This window comes from Ceratotherium simum, chromosome 9, assembly GCF_057802395.1.
Source record: "Ceratotherium simum simum isolate JZ-2026a chromosome 9, ASM5780239v1, whole genome shotgun sequence".
NCBI classification, from domain to species: Eukaryota; Metazoa; Chordata; class Mammalia; order Perissodactyla; family Rhinocerotidae; genus Ceratotherium; species Ceratotherium simum.
In genome coordinates, this window is record NC_141908.1 from 23,963,127 (window position 1) to 23,981,938 (window position 18,812).

The following is an 18,812-nucleotide window of genomic DNA, read 5'->3' on the forward strand; positions in this document are numbered from 1 at the left end:
AATCAACATGCATGAGAAGAAATCAAGTGAACAGTGGTTCTTCCTTTCCTAACCACCTAATTTTCTTTATGGAAATTGTTGGGGGAATGCAGTGGGCACGCAGTTTAAGCCAGAGATAGCCAGATAGACTCATCATAAAATAATAATTACAATAATTGCCTGCAGTGGAAAATATCAGTAAAATTCAATGAGCAAATAACACACCAATAAATATTCCTATGTATATAAGTATTTCATGGGTATAACCATCATATATACCAACAAAAAGATGTTTGTATTTTTTTTTTCACATATTCATATGTCCATTCACAGTACTGGAAGATTCCACTTTAGAAATCATCTCAGGGGAACAGTTCTAAATGAGTCTTGTAAAGTGGTATTACAAAGGTATGAATTCTTGAGAGTATTTCAAAGATTCTTCTATATAGAATATTTCCTTATGAGACTTAACCTTGATACTACATTAAATAGCAGTTTAAATTTATATAGCAAGACTAAACAATACTTTGTTCACTTATTTGCATCACAGCTCTAAACTGTCCATATAGAGGGAAAAAAATAACAGCAAAAAGAAAAAGACTTTTTAAAAAAGAAACACAATAATCTGAAATAATTCAGTATTTTGTGTGAATTAGTAAACGATATGTTACTGAATATATTTTAAGAAACTGGTTCAAGCACACACAGTAAAAACACTATAACTTAAAAAAAATAGTTACTATGCAACATAAGTTTAATCTATTTTAATCAGTGCCTATAATACTTTTGAAACCAGCAGCATCTTAACTGGCCCCTATCTCTCACAAATAAAGAATTCATACTGACTGAATATAGACAGGACTTTCTTGCTGTAAACGTATTCACTGTAATCTTTTTTATAGTTAATTTACAGATAACAGTCTCTACTCTAAAAAGATAGATCAAAAATTATAATTAACAGGGTCAGAATGAATGAGGGGTTGCTGTAAAAGGAATTCGGTTTTGTCTTTATACCCTGTGCTCAAAGGACTTGTCAATAAGTGGATAGTGTGACCAATTCTATTTTTGCCTGTTCTTTCTTTTTATGAGAAATCTCTGAGGTACGAATGAGAGCCAAATGGCCACGGGGTTAGACAGGGGAGGGAGGAGAAATAGCAAGAGAGACACAGGGAAAAGCCAATTTAGAAACCAAATATTTCCAACTTTTCCTCCTAGCTAGCCATGCATTTATTTATAAGCTACCACTTAATGTAATTTTTGTACTCCACACTTTGAGAAAATGGTGGTATAAATACAAACATGAGACTACTTTAGCTTGTTTCCTACTCATCAGATACACTGAATGAAATGCAACGTGAATCTATACCCAGATCACCGAGTATACACTTCTTTCACAAAGTAATCTTACTCAAGTAAGATACATAAATAAACCTTAGGTTTATTCAATCCTATAAGATCCTCTTGCTACAGGATAGGACACAGTATTCATTTCATTCAACAAACAAGATCTACTTATGTGCCAACATTGAGCTATGAGCTGAGGACACGATGGTAAATAAAACAGATATGGTCCCTAGCTTTGTAGAGTTTCCTTTCTAGTTGGTAAGCAGTAGTTAGTGAAATATTCAAAAACAAACGGAAAATTAAAACATAAAGAGCTGAAAGGTGAAATAATTGTGCTAAATGTGTGTTTTAAGAGACTTCAGCCTAGTCAGGGAGGTCAGGGAAAGCTTCTTTAAAGAAGTAATGCTCGAGTTGAAATCTGGCAGATAGGCAGGAAACTAAGAGGAGATGGGAGGCATTTCCGGGCAAAGGAACATCTTGTCAAAATATACCGTTAGGGGAAGGAGCTTGACAAGTTGAGAGAATCAAAGAAGGGAAAAATGGGTGGAAAGGATAAGTTTTAGTTACACTGCAATTCCTTTTAGATTGTAAACTCCATGAAGAAAGGGTCCATATTTCCCTTACTCACCTGTTTCTCAGTAACTGGGACATTATAGGAACACTTTTTTTCCTATTTCTGCAAGATTTCCACATACATAACATACATAATACATAGATCCTCACCACATGTTCCTGACTCTCTTTCTCATTAGTATATAAACACTGCAAAGCAAGTATTACATTAAAAAGTCACCTTTGTGTCATCCACAGTGCTTAGCACAATGCGTTAACAGTAGCCACTTAACACATGGATTTGGATTTAAGAAAGAAGGGTTGATTGTGGATTTGTTTGTTTTCCTTTCCCTTTCTCTTTTTTTTTTTTACAAAAAAATTTGTATGTAGATATGTAAGTGAGCATAAGTGACGCCATCTTATTAGGCTAAATGGCCTCACTCCCTCCTCTCTGTGACTACTCGTTGTTCTGCACATACACTAAAAAATTCCCATGCTCTCCTGATGTATGGCCTCCAGTTACATATATACTTCCTGATAGCTTGATAAATTAAAACTTTGTTCTATGAGTTTCTCTCCAGGAGCAGGCTGACCACAGATGGGAAACATGCCTACAAGGTATCCATCACAGCTGACAGAAGAATGGAACAATGAAAGACCCTGAAGTTCATCATGCCTGAAGGAAATCACCTCCTTACTGCCTATTTTCCCTATATAACTACCTCAAGATTCTGTAATTTTTGTAGACAGTTTTTTTGAGACATTACACTGCCATCTTGCCAATTATGCCAGCTAATGGAATTACAACTTCCTTTCTCAATCCCTAACTCCTTGTGATTAATTGGCTCAGACGCAGCAAGCAGAGTGAGCCCGTTGCTCGGTATCAGATATTTCTGTGACTATTACAAAACATTCTCAAGTATTGTTCCTTTTTCTCCTCCCTGGTTAAAAAGAACACATATCATACTTTATATAACAATCTATATCAAAGTTAACATGATAAATTCAGTATAATAAAGTCATTTGCCCAGCCTCCATTCAGAAAGCATGGCTACTGAACGCCAGTTAACTTTTCATTCACTTACCATTTAATAGAGTTTTTACTTAAATTTTACATAAATATTATTGAAATCTATGTTTAGCTCAACATACACATAATTACTATACTTGCAGGCATATACAACAGTGAATAAAATACAGGAAAGTTTGTGTTCAAAACTTGTGATGTTAATTTACTGTGTGAACATGGCTAGGCTATAGTCCCCAATTATTCAATTGAACACTAATCTACATGTTGCTGTGAGGATATTTTGTAGATGTGATTACTATCCACAATCAAATGCCTTTAAGTAAAGGAAATCATCCTAAAAAATCTTGGTGGGTCTGATCCAAACAGTTGAAAGGCTGTAAGAACAGATCTGAGGTTTCTCTAAAGAAGAAGTAATTCTGCCTGTGGTCTATAGCTTAAGCTCCTGCCTGAGAGTTTCCAGACTACCCAAGGATTTCAGATTTGCCTAGCCAGCTCCCACAAGCTAATAAACCAAATCTTTGTAATAAATCTCTTTTTATATATCTATATCTACGTATATATCTATTTACCATCTATCTATCTATCTATCTATCTATCTATCTATCTATCTATCTATCTATCTATCTATCCATCCATCTGTCTATCCATCTATCTATCTATCTATCTATCTACCCACAAACACTACTGGTTCTCTCTTGTGGAACCCTGATAAATACACAACTGTCTCCTATCTCCTGTTGTAGATCATGTTTTAGAGTCAGCTGGTGAAGAATACGTTAGTGTACAAATTTCTTTACAAAGGATTTTTAATGCATTTTAAATGAGGGAAAAAAACCCAAAAGTATCCAGGAAACAAAGGCTTAATTTTATAGATGACAATCAAAACCAAAAACACAGCTTATTGTCTACATTCACATGGCTTTACTATTCCACTGTGTTCAATGTCATAACTTCACTATTCTAAGGAACTCTTGTTAGTAAGATAAGAGTTGCAGATAACATTACTGTTCATTTCAGGAACTTCCTGAATAAGCCATCAACTCTTCAGCAAAAAAAGCATCAAATGACACTTCATACCTCAAGACTCTTTGAATCACCTTCCGTCAAAATCTTCTTTCTGTATCCACCAATCTAAAATTATTATATAATGATCCTTATTCAATCCTAACCAAGACTCTTATTGAAACACCTGCCTTAAAACAGAGTTCAAAATCTCAATTACTATTTCAACTTTGCCCTGCCTCCTCTGAGCCACTACTAAGACACTGAGGAGCTAATGCTCTTCCTTGGTGTGGTAAGCAAGAAACGCAGCTTCGTCTAAACAGCAGGCCGTTTTGGTGATATTTTGAGGATCCAGCATTTAACACAGAGGAGAAAAGAAAATAATAAACATTCATGTATTGAGTAACCAGAATTGGACATTATCAACATTTTATTGTATTTAATTTGAATCTTTTTATGAAATATGAAGCAAATTTTACTAATACAGTAAAATCCCCCTTGATAAAGATGAAAGTTTTGTTTTGAATGTCATTATTGGTCCCCCCCAAGATAACTGTTATTATAAAATTAGTGTGCATATTTCCAGTTTACTTTTTTCCACAGTTTTATAAATATGTGCATCTAGCAGCAATGTATATTAATGTTGGGTGTTTCATTTTGAAATTATATAAACAGTATCATACCGTGTCATTCTGCTAATTACTTTTCTCAATGCTTTTGAGATCTTTATGTATGCATATATATATATATAAACATATCTGTATGTATATACAGTGTTTCAGCACATAAACATGCTGCATTTATTTCCTCATTCCTCTTTTGATGAAGATCTATGCTCTTTCCAAATTTTTTATTATTATAAACAATGATTCATTGAACATCCTTGTACTTGTTTCTATCGGGATATATATATATATATAAATTTATGTATAAATATATATATATAAAGAATTCTCTGTGGTATATAAGTAAGCACGGAGTTGCTGGAACATGAGATATTGCAATGTGCCTTCAATTCTAAAAATAACCCCAAAAGGTAGATACTATTATCTCCATCTTATAGATAATGAACCTGAGCCTTAGAAAAGGTAAGAGACATGTTTGAAGTTACAGAGTTAATAAATATCAAAGCAGAGATTCAAATCCAAATTTGTTTGGTTCTCAAACTAACTTTTTTCGCAACTATGTTGCCCCCCAAACACAGCAAAAGGAATCTTTTATATGAATGTGGAAATTACTATAAGTTGTCCCTAGTTTCCAGTTTCCTGAAATTCATTCTTCTTCTCATACTTTACACCTTGAACAATTTAATTCACTTAATTTGGAGTGGCAGTTAAGGATAGTGAATGTCATCAAAGGAGATGTTAGTGACCTACCGACATAGAAACATTGCTCAGTGTGGGGAGGTGGGCAAGAATGGGGGCAGGGGAAGACTTTATCTGCTTATTTTCTTCCTCTGTGCATCTAAAATAGACATATGTGAGAGAAGTGTGATAGAATACAGCAGGTTGGGGATTTGCCACAGAGCTTCCAGATCTTGGAAACATAAAAAGGTAAAATAATTTGTTACATTTATATACAAATAACGCAGTCTCTCATTCAGCATTGCAGAGACCATTATTCCTAGATAGCACCTGGTTAACAAGACTAGTTAGCTTGCTTCATTAAGTAGTAGATAATAACAACAATAAACAAACACATAGGGACAGAGATTGGATTGGTGGTTACCAGAGGGGAAGGGGGGAGGGAGGAGGGTGAAAGGGATAATTCGGTACATATGTGTGGTGATGGGTTGTAATTAGTATTTTGGTGGTGAACATGATGTAATCTATGCAGAAATAGAAGGATAATGATGTGCACCTGAAATTTTTACAATGTTATCAACCAATGTTACTGCAATAAACAAAAAATAAAAAAAAAAAAAAGAAAGTTACCAGAAGGAACTTGTAAGTGACATCTATTTGTAAACTACATCAAGAACTACAAGAGGAAGATTAGGGCCCAGTTGTTTTTTTGCCCTGGGAGCTATGCTGGGAAGATCTGAGAACAGAACCCGGGTACTTCAAACTTGTTTGCCTTTTAGCATTAGCGATAAGACAATATAGAGTTCAATTCTCACATCTGCATAAAAATTTGCTCATCTCAGAGGCCCACATGGTTACAACGTATTTCTCTGCTAGATTTCTATGGTTTCAATTCTATGTTTATTCTTCACTGAACTCATTTATACTCTTAATATTGCAGATGATCAGATCATTTGAATTCCAGTCTATTGGACCCAATATACCTTCTACTACCACTCCTGACAGGTTCTATTATTAAAGGCCAGATGTTCTCCTCATAAGTTTCCCTCATTCAATCCTCAGGAGAACTTTATAAAATAGACATTTTGTCTGGATTTTACAGATGAGGAAAGCAACACCACCAAGCTAACAGTAACTTGCTCAAGGTCACTAAATTAAATTTACTTAATGGAACCTAAAATGATTTAGGTTCCTGTGCCCTTCAAGGAAAAGGACAGTGTCACGTTTTTATCAACAGGCTTAACACAAAATCTGATACTCGATAAAAATCTGTTTATTGAATAAATTTATGTTTGACTCACAAGCCATACTCGTTAATGCTGATTGAAAGTATAATTTATAATGAAGTTCTGAGTTATTTCTGGTAAAATACTATATCTTGCACAAATTAAAATTTAAAAATGTTATTTTGAATTCCTTTAAAACTAATTTTCAAGTATAACAATAACTGACATGGTGTAGACATTTAATATTTGTTATTGAACGTTGAATCATTATCCATATTCACTTAATTTGGTGCACAATACCTGAGGGGCCAACTACAAAGTATAAATAGTAACAATAATTCCTCTCTTATAGACTTTCTTTATATAAGCTGTTCGGTTTTTTTCTTTAATTCATTTTGAGTAGGGAAATGGATATTTAGTATTAAAGAAGATATGGTTTTCTCCCCTATAGAAACAAGCATATAAATCAACATTTTTGTGTAACCTATGGCTACCACATTACAATGTAAGGACTTTATTTGCTCATACTATTTCCATCATACTCACTTTTCCATATTAAATATTCTGAACAACTCCAGATAAGGACCAACTGAATTGCTTTAGTCTAAATTAAGTCCTTTGTATGAGTCCTAATCTTGTCGAGTCCCTCGTTTCTTTTGTTCTATCTTCTTCCACACAGAAGTATTAGCATTTCAATTTGCCTTTAATTTCTAACGCTACCTTGAATTTCAATTGTGTATCAAATCTTAGAACAAACACTCCAAAGAAAAGAGCTGTTAACAGTATCATTTTATATCAGACGTTTATTCTATAGACTACATGAAAAGAATTATTTATTGCAAATATTGGCGATATTTAGACTAGACTAGACTTTTACGGAATCATCGCTATTAAAAATGAGCTACTTCAAGTAAGTATACTTCCACACTTTTAAAACAGAAAAAATTGCTGAAAAGCTTCATGGTGTATTCCTTTTACCCCCAGATTTAAAACTACACTATACTAAATTCAAAGCAAAATTATGACTTTCTTTTGTATATTTCATCATTTGCACATTTAATGTAATATCAAAATCCAGGTTCACTATTAGATTTTTTTTTAAAGGTACTTTGAGATGATAAATAGGCAATATGATAATTCTTGCCTCTCAAATAAATATAAAAAAATACGAAGAAAGATTGATTATAGTTTAACAAGAATATTACAATGTATAGATATTTATGTGTAAATGTATAACATATTACCTTCTAAAAGAATCTTTGTACTTAAGATTTTCAAAGATGTTTTATGGGAATGAGTCAAAGCTCTCTATCAGCATCATGCTGTTTTATCTGCTAACCTACAATGGTTGACAAAGGTAGAATAACTAAATAAACACGCTGCAGAGTGAATGAAAACTGCTGAAAAATAAATACTAAATACTTAAACTCAAATCATTTTAACTATTAATAAGGACACAATAATGATGATCAGGGGAAGCCTCAGTACATTATATTGCCACTGTAGCAACGTATCAGATATCCACAAGCGAAAATAAGATATTTATTAATTACAATGTTTTAAGCAACTTCAGTGCTTAAGATACTGTAAAAATTCTCTTATTAAAAGAACTTATCATCTTATCCAGAAAAAAAGAATGTTTCCTCCTTACCCCACATAGACCCAATGGATTCAATAAGATTGATAAATTCCTGATTTAATTTATAGCACTAACCTGTAATATTTTCTTTCAGGCTCTAGATCAAAAATACATTGTACAAGTACAGGTTTGTAATATTAAAAACTGCAGGGATAAATCATTAAAAAAGAAAACAGAAAAACTTACCAACTGGTTCCTTTTGATTCTGAAAGAGAATCTTGCTATTACTGCCGTCCATGTTTGCCATGTTAATTGTGTTTCCATCTGTCCAGTAGAGTTTCCTTAATTCAAAAGAGATATGGATTAAAAATATTAGATGTAGATCTACTTGCTGACTAGATACATACACCTAAGAACAAAGTTAGGGGCCAGCCCGGTGGCACAAGTGGTTAAGCGTGTGTGCTCTGCTGTGGTGGCCCGGGGTTTGCTGGTTCAAATCCTGGGTGAGCACCAACGCACCGTTTGGCAAACCATGCTGTGGTGGCGTCCCATATAAAGTGGAGGAAGATGGGCATGAATGTTAGCCCAGGGCCAGTCTTCCTTAGCAAAAAAAAAAAAGAGGAGGATTGGCAGATATTAGCACAGGGCTGATCTTCCTCATAGAAAAAGAAAAAAAAAAAGAACAAAGTTAATATCAAAGTAAATTCTTAGCTCTGGATTAATTCTTTTCAGGAAGGCCCCAAAATGTTGAGCCACTTGTTGAGGGTAGCCTACATATTTGCCTGGGAAGAAAGCACCACTCTTGCTTTTTTCCTGTCATTGAAAGATAATTATCTCACTTCCATTTACCGCCTACAGTCACAACTGAATATTTAACTATGACTACAGTAAATTATTTCCATTTAAAGTAATTCATCAAGATTGAATCCTCTTGGCTTGGAGAAATCAGACACCATAGAAGGGAATAAAGTCATTTCAACCATCCCTGTTGAAAGCACTGAGGAGAAAGAATTTTTTTAGCCCTACACAAGCTCTGTACATATGCACATGATGACTAGGCAGAAGATGGGAGAATCTAATCTACCTAGCAGTGACCATAATATCAATACGCAGGGAATGTTATTAATGACCGGTGTTCAAAATGAAATCAGTGACTTTTCCCTGCATCTTTTTTTAAATTCTGAACTGTCACTCCTTAGAAATATAAATTAATGAGATCTTACAATGACATGTAAAAATCTGATTTTATATAGATAGAAATCTCTAATCGGGATCTCTTTCACAATTTTCATATTTATATGTGCTTTTTTTACTATATAGCTGATATATGTGCTCTGAATTAAAGTTTTTGTATAAAATCAGAGCAAAGGTGTGTGAAATTTTTGAAAAACTTAACAAAAAAATAATCATACTTTACCCCCTGACTGGGTGAGCTGCAAGACACTGTGGCTTATCGATTCCATGGATAATTGAGGTTTTCAAAGAGCCATCTAGTCGTGCCACATTAATTTGTGTTTCATCAAATTCTGAGCTAATCCAGTATAAATTACGTGAGACCCAATCCACAGCAAGCCCTCTGATACTCTGAATATCTGTAAAACAGGAAAGAGAAAATTAAAAGTGAATGAAGTTTCTCATTCTTTTGGCTTTCCAAGCAAGTTATTTTCTGTCTCAGGGAAAATTTAATTGACACTTCAATTTGTTAGCTACAATTGTACAAGATTGTAATCTCATTCCCTTATTGGCCCTTCTTAAGGCATGAATAATCATTAATGTCTTATTGCTGAGCCATGTGAAAACCTGAAGCAACAATTAGGATTGAAATTACTCTAACAGTCAATGATTCACTAGTAAACACTTAGAAGAAGACACAGGCAGCAGTCCTATGGGGCAAGGTGACCAAAATTCAAATAAGAGCAATAGCTTCTCCAGTTAGTAGCACATCTTTCTAGTTAGAAGTGTTTGTGGACCATCAACAAATGAGCTATTTTATGTTTTAAGCGACAATTTGTTTCTGAAACGAAAGAAAACAATTCAACTTTCCCGAAAGAATCACCAGTTGAACATCTTTCAAAATAGATAATTAACAGAAATTGACTGAGATATGAACAAAGAAACTAAAATCCTTTTAACATTCCTCCAACGTGGATCCTACAGAAATTACTGAAACTTAATTAAGTTTTGATTCATTACAGCCAATATGAATATTTGAGTTACTAGTCCTTAATTATTCAATTAAGCATCTTGATAGAATTTAGGTTCAAATACAATTGCACATTTCAATTAAAGAAACAAATTAAAATAAAATAAATTGTCACAAATGATAGATGGTAGAAAATCTTTTTAACATATTAACATACAAAGTAGGCCAGTTTAGTCCCCAATCTGTGGCATTGTACAACTCTAACTTGGTTTTGCCTTTATTTTACAAAGTTTTTATTTTTTCTAGCATACTGTACCTCTAGAGTTCTCTAGACCAGCGATACCCAAACTTACATGACATCTGGAGATTGTTAAAATGAAGATTCTGATTCAGAAGATCTGGGGAGGGGCCTAACTAGCTCCCAGGTGCTGCTGCTGCTCCAGAGCGGTGGTTCCACTCTAAATGCCCCCAGAACCCCACAGCAGCTGCTACGTAGCTTGTCAAATTGCTGCATCATCCCTTTTTATCATTTGCAAAAGACGCCACAAAGCTAGATTTTCACCTGCAAGTTAAAACCTCTACATTTGTAAAATTTGCCAACTAGGTCAAAATTTAGAAGAACAAAGTAAGACATGGAGGCCTGGCAGTACCAGGGTGGCTGTAAAGTGCAGTGTTGGCATGGGAGGCTCCACCACACGCTTACGTCCTCAAATCTCCACGGAGCCTACTTTTCTGCTCAAAACTCTGTTGATTATTTCTAAATAACTTTTAATCACAGTGCCCTTATAAGAAATCCCTGTGCTTCAGTTTTTCCTCTAATCAATAACCTCTCACTCTGCAAATTACCCTTCATCATTAATTTTCTGGTAAGTTAGTGAATTTCAAATGTGAACTTCCTTCATTTCTCCACCCAAAACTTGAAATTTCTTTTTATTTTTAGTTATCGTCATCCAGTTCCCTCTTTTCTCGAGAAAAAAAGTAATAGCAATACAACACCTCTGCAAAGCTTAACCTGCCATGTCTGATAGTTATTTATTTGCCTTACTTACAGGATATTTATTCCTCCTTCTTCACCCTCTGGACTTGGTTGCTGAGGGACAGTATTGCTATAACGAGAAGATTGGGCTTCGCGTTCTAGGTTGGGTGTCTATTTTTTGTCTTTAATCAAGTCACTTAAATTCCGACCTCTTTTCTTTTCACAGAAAATGAGGCTAATTATAGATAATACATAGAATTGCTGTGAATATTACATCACATGATGTGTGTTTGTGCAGCTTAATGCAGGGTTAGTGGGTACTCTGCCAATCCAAGGACTTAATACTTTCTTCATTTTTACCATAGATTGCTTCGTATTGGCAAAAATAATAAAATAAGTTTTTATTTCCTCTGAAATACATGTTTTTCAAAGTTTGTTTTGACTGTGCTGCTCAAAATCTTTTATTTATTTATGACTGACTCCTCATCATCTGGCCTAGAGAATGCATTACACTCTTAAATTGGAAAGCATAGCCAAATGTAAGCTATTAACACCTATTCAGTCCTTGTCAAGTGTAAGGTTCATGCTCTCTCAAATCTATTTCTTTCTTTAATATTGCAATAGTATCCAGTCTTTTTCCTCTTCCAAGCAATTGGTTTAGTTGTTGCCAGATCATTTTTCTGACTAGAGAGCTCCAGATCACAACCTTTGCTCGCTGTAAGGTATTCAATAGCTTCCAACCACTCAGAAAGTGATGTCTCAACTCCTTAGCCTGGCTTTCTATGTAATCTGAATGTAACTGTCTTCCCAACCTTATTTCTCACTATTTTTAACCAATTACCTTACCCTTCAGTCATATTGATGTGTTTTCAGATTTCCAGACTTGTCCAACCGCTAGGGAATTATCTAGACCTCACATGCTATCACATCTTGACTTACTGAAATCTCATGCAAAATAGGCCAGCTGATAGGCAACATCACCCTTCAACCACAAAAACCTAATCAATTCTCCTATATATCCCAGCCAGAAAGTTTTTCTCTATCTACCTATGACTCAATAGGACTGTATCTGCTTAATCCGTTTCTACCTAATGTGATAATTGTTTGCTGACATATTTATTCTCTCACATATACTTCTTGATAGCAGGCTTCTTTCTAATTTATCTTTATAGCTCCCCTCCCCAAATGTATACAGTATTATCTTCAACATAAATGTTTTTAATGAATTGATGAATAAATTCATGACATGAACAATCTATAATTTTAAGGATATGTGAGCTGAGCCAGAAATATCAGATGTAAGGTCCTCAAGTTTATTTTCAAGAGTACATATCTAAACACATACTCAGGCAATCTGAATTCTCATTCCCTATCCTAACCTTTTTTCTATCCACTAGATTTGAGTTTCTAATTATCAGTTTTATGTCTAAAATAAAACTGATGTCATTTTTGACCATCACTAATGCCCAAGTCTGGTTGTTTTAGAGGGCCCTGGTAAATTTACCATAAGGGGTGGGGGGAGATAAAAATTGCCATATGTTTAATGATATTTTTCTTTCCTTGATAAAAATATTGAAATAATAAATTCTGACTCTTAACTCTTGTTTTCAAGTAAGTCAGACCAAGACCTCTGAGTAAGTTTTCTATTTTCTATTTTCAGGGACTCTTACTTCTTGAACTAAGGCAGATTACATACCCTGAAAAGGCTTTCATTGCCACAAAATTCCCTGATGAGTGATAAATTGTAACTTTTAAATGCATTGTTAAGATTACAAGGCAGACAGGAAAATCTCCAAGTGCTAACACACTAGCATGTTAGCTAAAGCCATAAATGAAGGCAAATGGTAATACAGAGACTGGTGCAGCCATAGGGACAAAAACTTGTAATGAGAGTCTAGAGATTCATGGATTATTAGTTACTCAGTGCAAGAGTGTTCAGTCCTTAACCTTATGAAAACAGGGGAGCTAAACAAGAATAATCCCAGGTATATCGGAAGAGTCTATATCTCCAGTGGTAGGTGAGTGGGAAAAAAATCTGGCTGCTTAAAAAGAAGAATAATTCAAAAATAAAAACAAAACTTATTTTTCTCTGTCCTTTCTCTGAGTACAAAGAATTTCTAAGCATATGTCTACACTCTTGGACAAGAGATTACTTGTTTATAAACAAGGTATCCACTGCTTAGGTAGAGGAGAAATCAAATTAAAGTGATTTCTGGCTTACAGTGACTTCTTCTCCCTCCAGCAGAAGCAAATTTAAATCCTCTATGGAAGAAAAAAATTCCTGAACCTAAGACCTCACAACTTCTATAGATTTGAGTTCATTCTCATAATAGATCAGAACAAAAAATTAAAACATACACAAAGAAATGAAACACAAGAGCAAGAGTAAAGAGAAAAATAAACAACAGATGTAATCTGCAAAGCCTACATATTTTAAAATTATTAGGTGTAAGATAAAGAAAAAATGAGTGGAATATTTTAAAGGAAAAAAAATGTGCTTTGAAATAATAAGCAAGGTGCAATGATTTACTTTTAAAAAATCCTCTTGGAAGATATAAATGAGAACCAAAAATAACTTGTGAATATTAAAAAAATACAATATTAAAAAAATAATTCATTAGATGGATTAACCAGCAGCTTAGACACAGTTCAACTAGTGAATTGCAAGACAAATTGAAGGAAGTTAGCCAGAGTTATCACAGGTAAACAAAAAGGTTAAGTGAGTTGGAGGTTAGAATGAATAGTTTAGAACATCTAGTCAGAGTTTCCAAAGTGGGGAGTAGAGAGACCAGGTTGGAGAAAATGGTCAGAAATAATATTTGAGGGTTTTTTTCTCCCTAGGCTGATGAAAGACATGGCCTCGTAGGAGGCACAGCTCATTCTAGGTGGCTAAGGAAAAATATTCTCATGAGGACAAAAAAAGATGTTAAAAGCAGCTAGAAAGAAAAGACATATCACCAAAAACAGAATGACCATTAGACAAACACAGAGATTCTCAACAGCAATAAGGGATACCAAAAGATAGTGGAATAATATATGGGAAGGATTGAGAGAAAATAACCCTGAACTTGGAATTTATACTCAACAAAAGTATCTCTAAAACTACATCTCAACAACAAACAAACAAACAATTTGATTAAAAACATGGGCAAAGGACTTGAATAGACATTTCTCAAAAGCAGACATAGAAATGGCCAATAAGAACATGAAAGGATGTTCAACATCACTAATCATTAGGGAAATGCAAATCAAAACCACAATTAGATACCACCTCACACCCTTTAGGATGGCTACTATATATAAAAAAAAAAAAAAAAAAAACAGAAAATAATAAGTGTTGACAAGGACGTAGAGAAGTTGCAACCCTTGTGCACTGTTGGTGGGAATGTAAAATGGTGCGGCCTGTGCGGGAAACAGTACGGTAGTTCCCCAAAAATTTAATAGAATTACCACATGATCCAGCAATTCCACTTGTGTATAAACCCAAAAGAATTGAAAGCAGGGTCTCGAAGATATTTGTACACCTATGTTCGTAATAACCAAAGGGTGGAAACAACTCAAATGTCCACCGATGGATGAATGTATAAACAAACTGTGACACATACATACAATGGAATATTATTCAGCCCTAAGAAGAAAGGAAATTCTGATGCATGCTATGATATAGATGAACCTTGAAGCCATCATGCTAAGTGAAATAAGCATTCACAAAAAAGACAAATATATGATTCCACTTAACTATTTACACTAACTACTCTAGGTGCCTAAAATAGTTGGATGCATAGAAACAGAAACTAGAGTGTTGGTTGCCAGGAGCTGCAGGGGGTGTGGAACGGGAGTTATTGTTTAGTGGGTATAGAGTTTCAGTTTTGCAAGATGAAAAGAGTTCTGGAGGAACTAAAGGAACTAAACAAACTAAACTAAAGTCACATTAAAGCAGATAATTCAGAGAGAAGAAAAATGGTCACAGGAAGTAGGCCTTAGATGAAAGAGGGTTGGGGGTAAGCACACAAGTAAGTTAACATGTAGATAAATCGAGGTGAAAAAGGACTGGCTGTCAATTCTCTGCTTGTGAGATTTATTTTATTTTATTTTTTCCTGTGAAGTGGACCTGCTGACACCAGCATCTTGAGGATAGGCACAAAGGATTTTGCCTGAAATCAGGCATGCCTCCAGAGGAGAAGGGGATCCCAAATCTCATAACTTTCTGAGGGCAGATATGGTTACGTGCAACCAAAACTCATGTGAGGTGGGTTTCAAGGCAATTATTTATCTGTTCTCAGGAGCAAAGTTTAAAAAAGCAAATTAGTGACATTTTTGAAAAGCTTTCCTAAGACAACTTTGTAAATATTAAATATTCCGTTTGTTACAATTAGAGAAACCGTAAATATGTTACTATATAACACATGGTATACAAATTAATAAAACATACATAAATCTATGATCCAGTTTAAGAAGTAGAACATTACAAATACTTCACGAGCCTTCTATGCTCACCATCATTAATTTTATGCCTCTCCAACTCTGAAAATTTAGTGTTTATCATTGTCTTGGTTTTTATCAGTTTTAACAGTTTTAACACATATGTATGTATGCCAAATCTATCCTTTCTTCTAGAAGATAAAGGGGCAGAATTATAACTTTTTGACTAATATTCATATCTCTCAATGTCCTAAAAGTATAATTATTCCTATCTTAGAGAAACAACTCACTGCTGATTTGGGAAAATGTCTGAAGCCTCTTTCTTTTACTTTCATCTGGGTCAGTGTCTCCAACACCTTTTCAATTATCTGGTCAACTTCATCTCTCTCTCAATCATCAGGTTCAATTACTTCTACATCTACCATATCCTTGGTATCTGTCATCTTCTTATACCTCTCATTGTTCTAGTCTAATTTTTGTTTCAGATTTAGAACATTTCTATAACTTTTTAATTGTATCCTTGTCTATAATTTCTCACTTTTCCAATCTGTCTTTCAGATTTCCACCTGATCTATCTTCAAAAGAGTTTGAATCATCTATATCCTTCCATAAAAATCTTCAGTGGCTTCCCATTGCCTTGAGGAAAAAAAAAATACAACACAGCTCCTCACCCTGGTATAAGACCCTCTGTGATCTGCTGTCGTATAAACCTTCTAGTTTACTCTCCTACAAGGTCTAGCTAGCCCTCACTACTTGCTTCTCTTTACATATGAAGTGTCCAGACCTTTGTGCCCACTGATAACTCAACTTGGATTGATCTTGCTAGCATTTCCCCCCAAGGCCTAGTTTGACTACTACCTCCCAAATGAGCACTCTGGTAACTCCATGTAAAGACTCAACACACCTTGTGCTAACTTTCTGAGAAGTGGCTTACACTCTTGTTAAACTCCTTATTTCATTTAGCCTTATATTTTAGTTAGTTGTTTACATCTCCCTCTTTCACCAAATATGAAGCTCCTTGAGGTTATGGACCATTTATTTAAATAATAGCCATCCCTCACCCATCCAATGTCTCAGATATAGAATCTAGAATATGGTGTGTGAAAAAAAAAGCCTATGGAATAAAATAACCGATAGAATTTCTATCCTCCTAACAAAAGACAGAGAATAAACACAGGAAGTAAGACTTATTTAGGAGCCATTGCTATAGATACATAGTTCTCAGTGGAATGGCATTTGTGGGTGTGGTTTTTTCCTTTCTTTCTTTCTTTTCTTTTCTCTTTTTATAAATCACAGATGTTGACATTCTTCCACCAAAAGGCTTCCTGGGTGAAAATGAATATTGAAAATCCTGTTCAGAAATAGGCAAACAACAGATGTTTCCTATCCAAATTTCTGCTTTAATTCAAGGCCTGTTTCCAAAATCTAGATCTCACTGTTATTACTGACCTGTTTTTATTTCTTTCATTCTCTCTGGACAAATTTTCACAATAGTTTTTATTTTCTAAAGCATTTTTATTACTGGGTACAATTAAATATGGTGTCTTGCAAAATAGAGGGAATGAATGAATCTTTAGTACTCACTGACAAAATAATGGTTGGCAGCAGTAGATAACAATTTCAAATACTGATGGAAATCTACTCTAAAATAAGTCCAATTAGATTCATAGTATCATTGAGAATGAAATTTTATATAGTAGCAATGTGATCAAAAGATCTGCATTTAAAATGGTTTATATTTTTGTAGTTAAAAAAAAAAGCATATGATTATAAGATAATTTCCTACCACGTAGGAGAGTGTTCTTTACAGAAATAAACAGACATACTTCTAATTGATGTTCATCTTCCTTTTATCCATTTTAGCTTCTGCTTAACTCAACCTAACAGTCCAGTTCATACAGATAGCAGGTGACTATAGTACTAAAAAAATACTTTGCTCAAGCAATTGTACTTGCCCAAAGTTGAGTCCTTAATTTTCCAAAGATGAACAATTTATACTTTGCCCTAGAATAATTAGATGATACATCAGGGGCCTTTTCCAATAAAAAATGAGATTCTATTGACAGTGGCTTGGAATCTAATACAGCCGGCAACATATCTCTAAAAGCTTTTCCTTATCTTTCAGCATAAACAATAAAATCATTGGCAAGGGGATGGAATAGCGCCTATACTTTACCTGGGTACTACTAGATGAACTCTGCAGATTATGCTGAGTGTATATTAAGTGAACACTGGAAAGGATTGTTCTGCACAAACCATGTGGTTATAGTAAAGCTTCTGCTCTCCACCTGCTGAGGTTCTTTTTTTGTAAAAGAAAGGGACACTTAGGGAAAAAGAGCATACCTTTGGAGTCAAAAGGCCTGAATCCAAACTCGGATAAACAAAGCTCTAATGACAGAGTTCTGCTATTTCCTACCAGGACAAATCTGAACAAAATGCTTCCTCATCTTCAAGAAAAGCAAAAAGTAACATTTACCACAAAGCACTGTATGAGGAATAAATGATAGATAAAATAAAATAAGGGTAGATACAAATGTGAAAGTCAACTATATTACTCCCAGCTTATACTGGAACCTTTAAGGTATATTAATGTCTTTTTTTTTTTTTCTTACTATGTTAATTGCAAGCAGTACTTTAGAGTTTTTTGGGCTATCTTTTACCCAATGAGGTATAATTCTGGGCAGTATACGAGTACTCAGGAGGGACAATTGAGCTTAAAAGAACAACACTCAGTCCTCTTATTGTAGGGTAATGAGGATGACAGGGGCTCTACACATGCAGTCCCGAGTGTGAATTTGTCTCTACCATTTCCGCACTTTAGTTTTAAGGCACAGTTACAGCTTCAGTGAGCTTAAGTTTTCTCATCCACAGAACGGAAATATTAATAATAGGTTTGCAAAGATTAAATGAGATAATGGTACTTGTCACATTAATGACAGCTAATATTATTCATCATATCAGAAAAATAAAACTGAGAGCATGAATAATTGAAGAATATTTGGACCAAGCAGTGACTCAAGTATAAGAATTAATTATCACCAGAGAGTACAACTGCAGACCATTTGCCATGAATTGTTACAGTTGTTTATTTTTCCTTGGAATAAATTACCTTTGGTTTTTGTGAAAGAGGCAAATATATGTATATATATAAAATATATAAATACGAATAAATATTTGTTAATTTAAACAATGAATGTGCCTATAGTCATGTATTAGTATTTATCCTTATAGTAAAGTGTTCCTGCTATAGTTACT

The 18,812-nt window shown here is 34.3% G+C and overlaps 1 protein-coding gene across 5 annotated transcripts in view; it reads right to left on the reverse strand.

Moving 5' to 3' along the window:
* LRP1B (LDL receptor related protein 1B) overlaps positions 1-18,812 on the reverse strand; it is a 1,862,264-nt gene that overhangs the window by 578,096 nt on the left and 1,265,356 nt on the right. For all 5 annotated transcript variants that reach the window (XM_087435122.1, XM_087435120.1, XM_087435121.1 and 2 more), the window contains exons 31-32: positions 9,434-9,608; positions 8,263-8,357 (exon numbers count right to left, since the gene is read on the reverse strand). In XM_087435122.1, the coding sequence (XP_087291248.1) occupies positions 8,263-8,357; positions 9,434-9,608 (270 nt within the window). The remainder of the gene's footprint in view (positions 1-8,262; positions 8,358-9,433; positions 9,609-18,812) is intronic.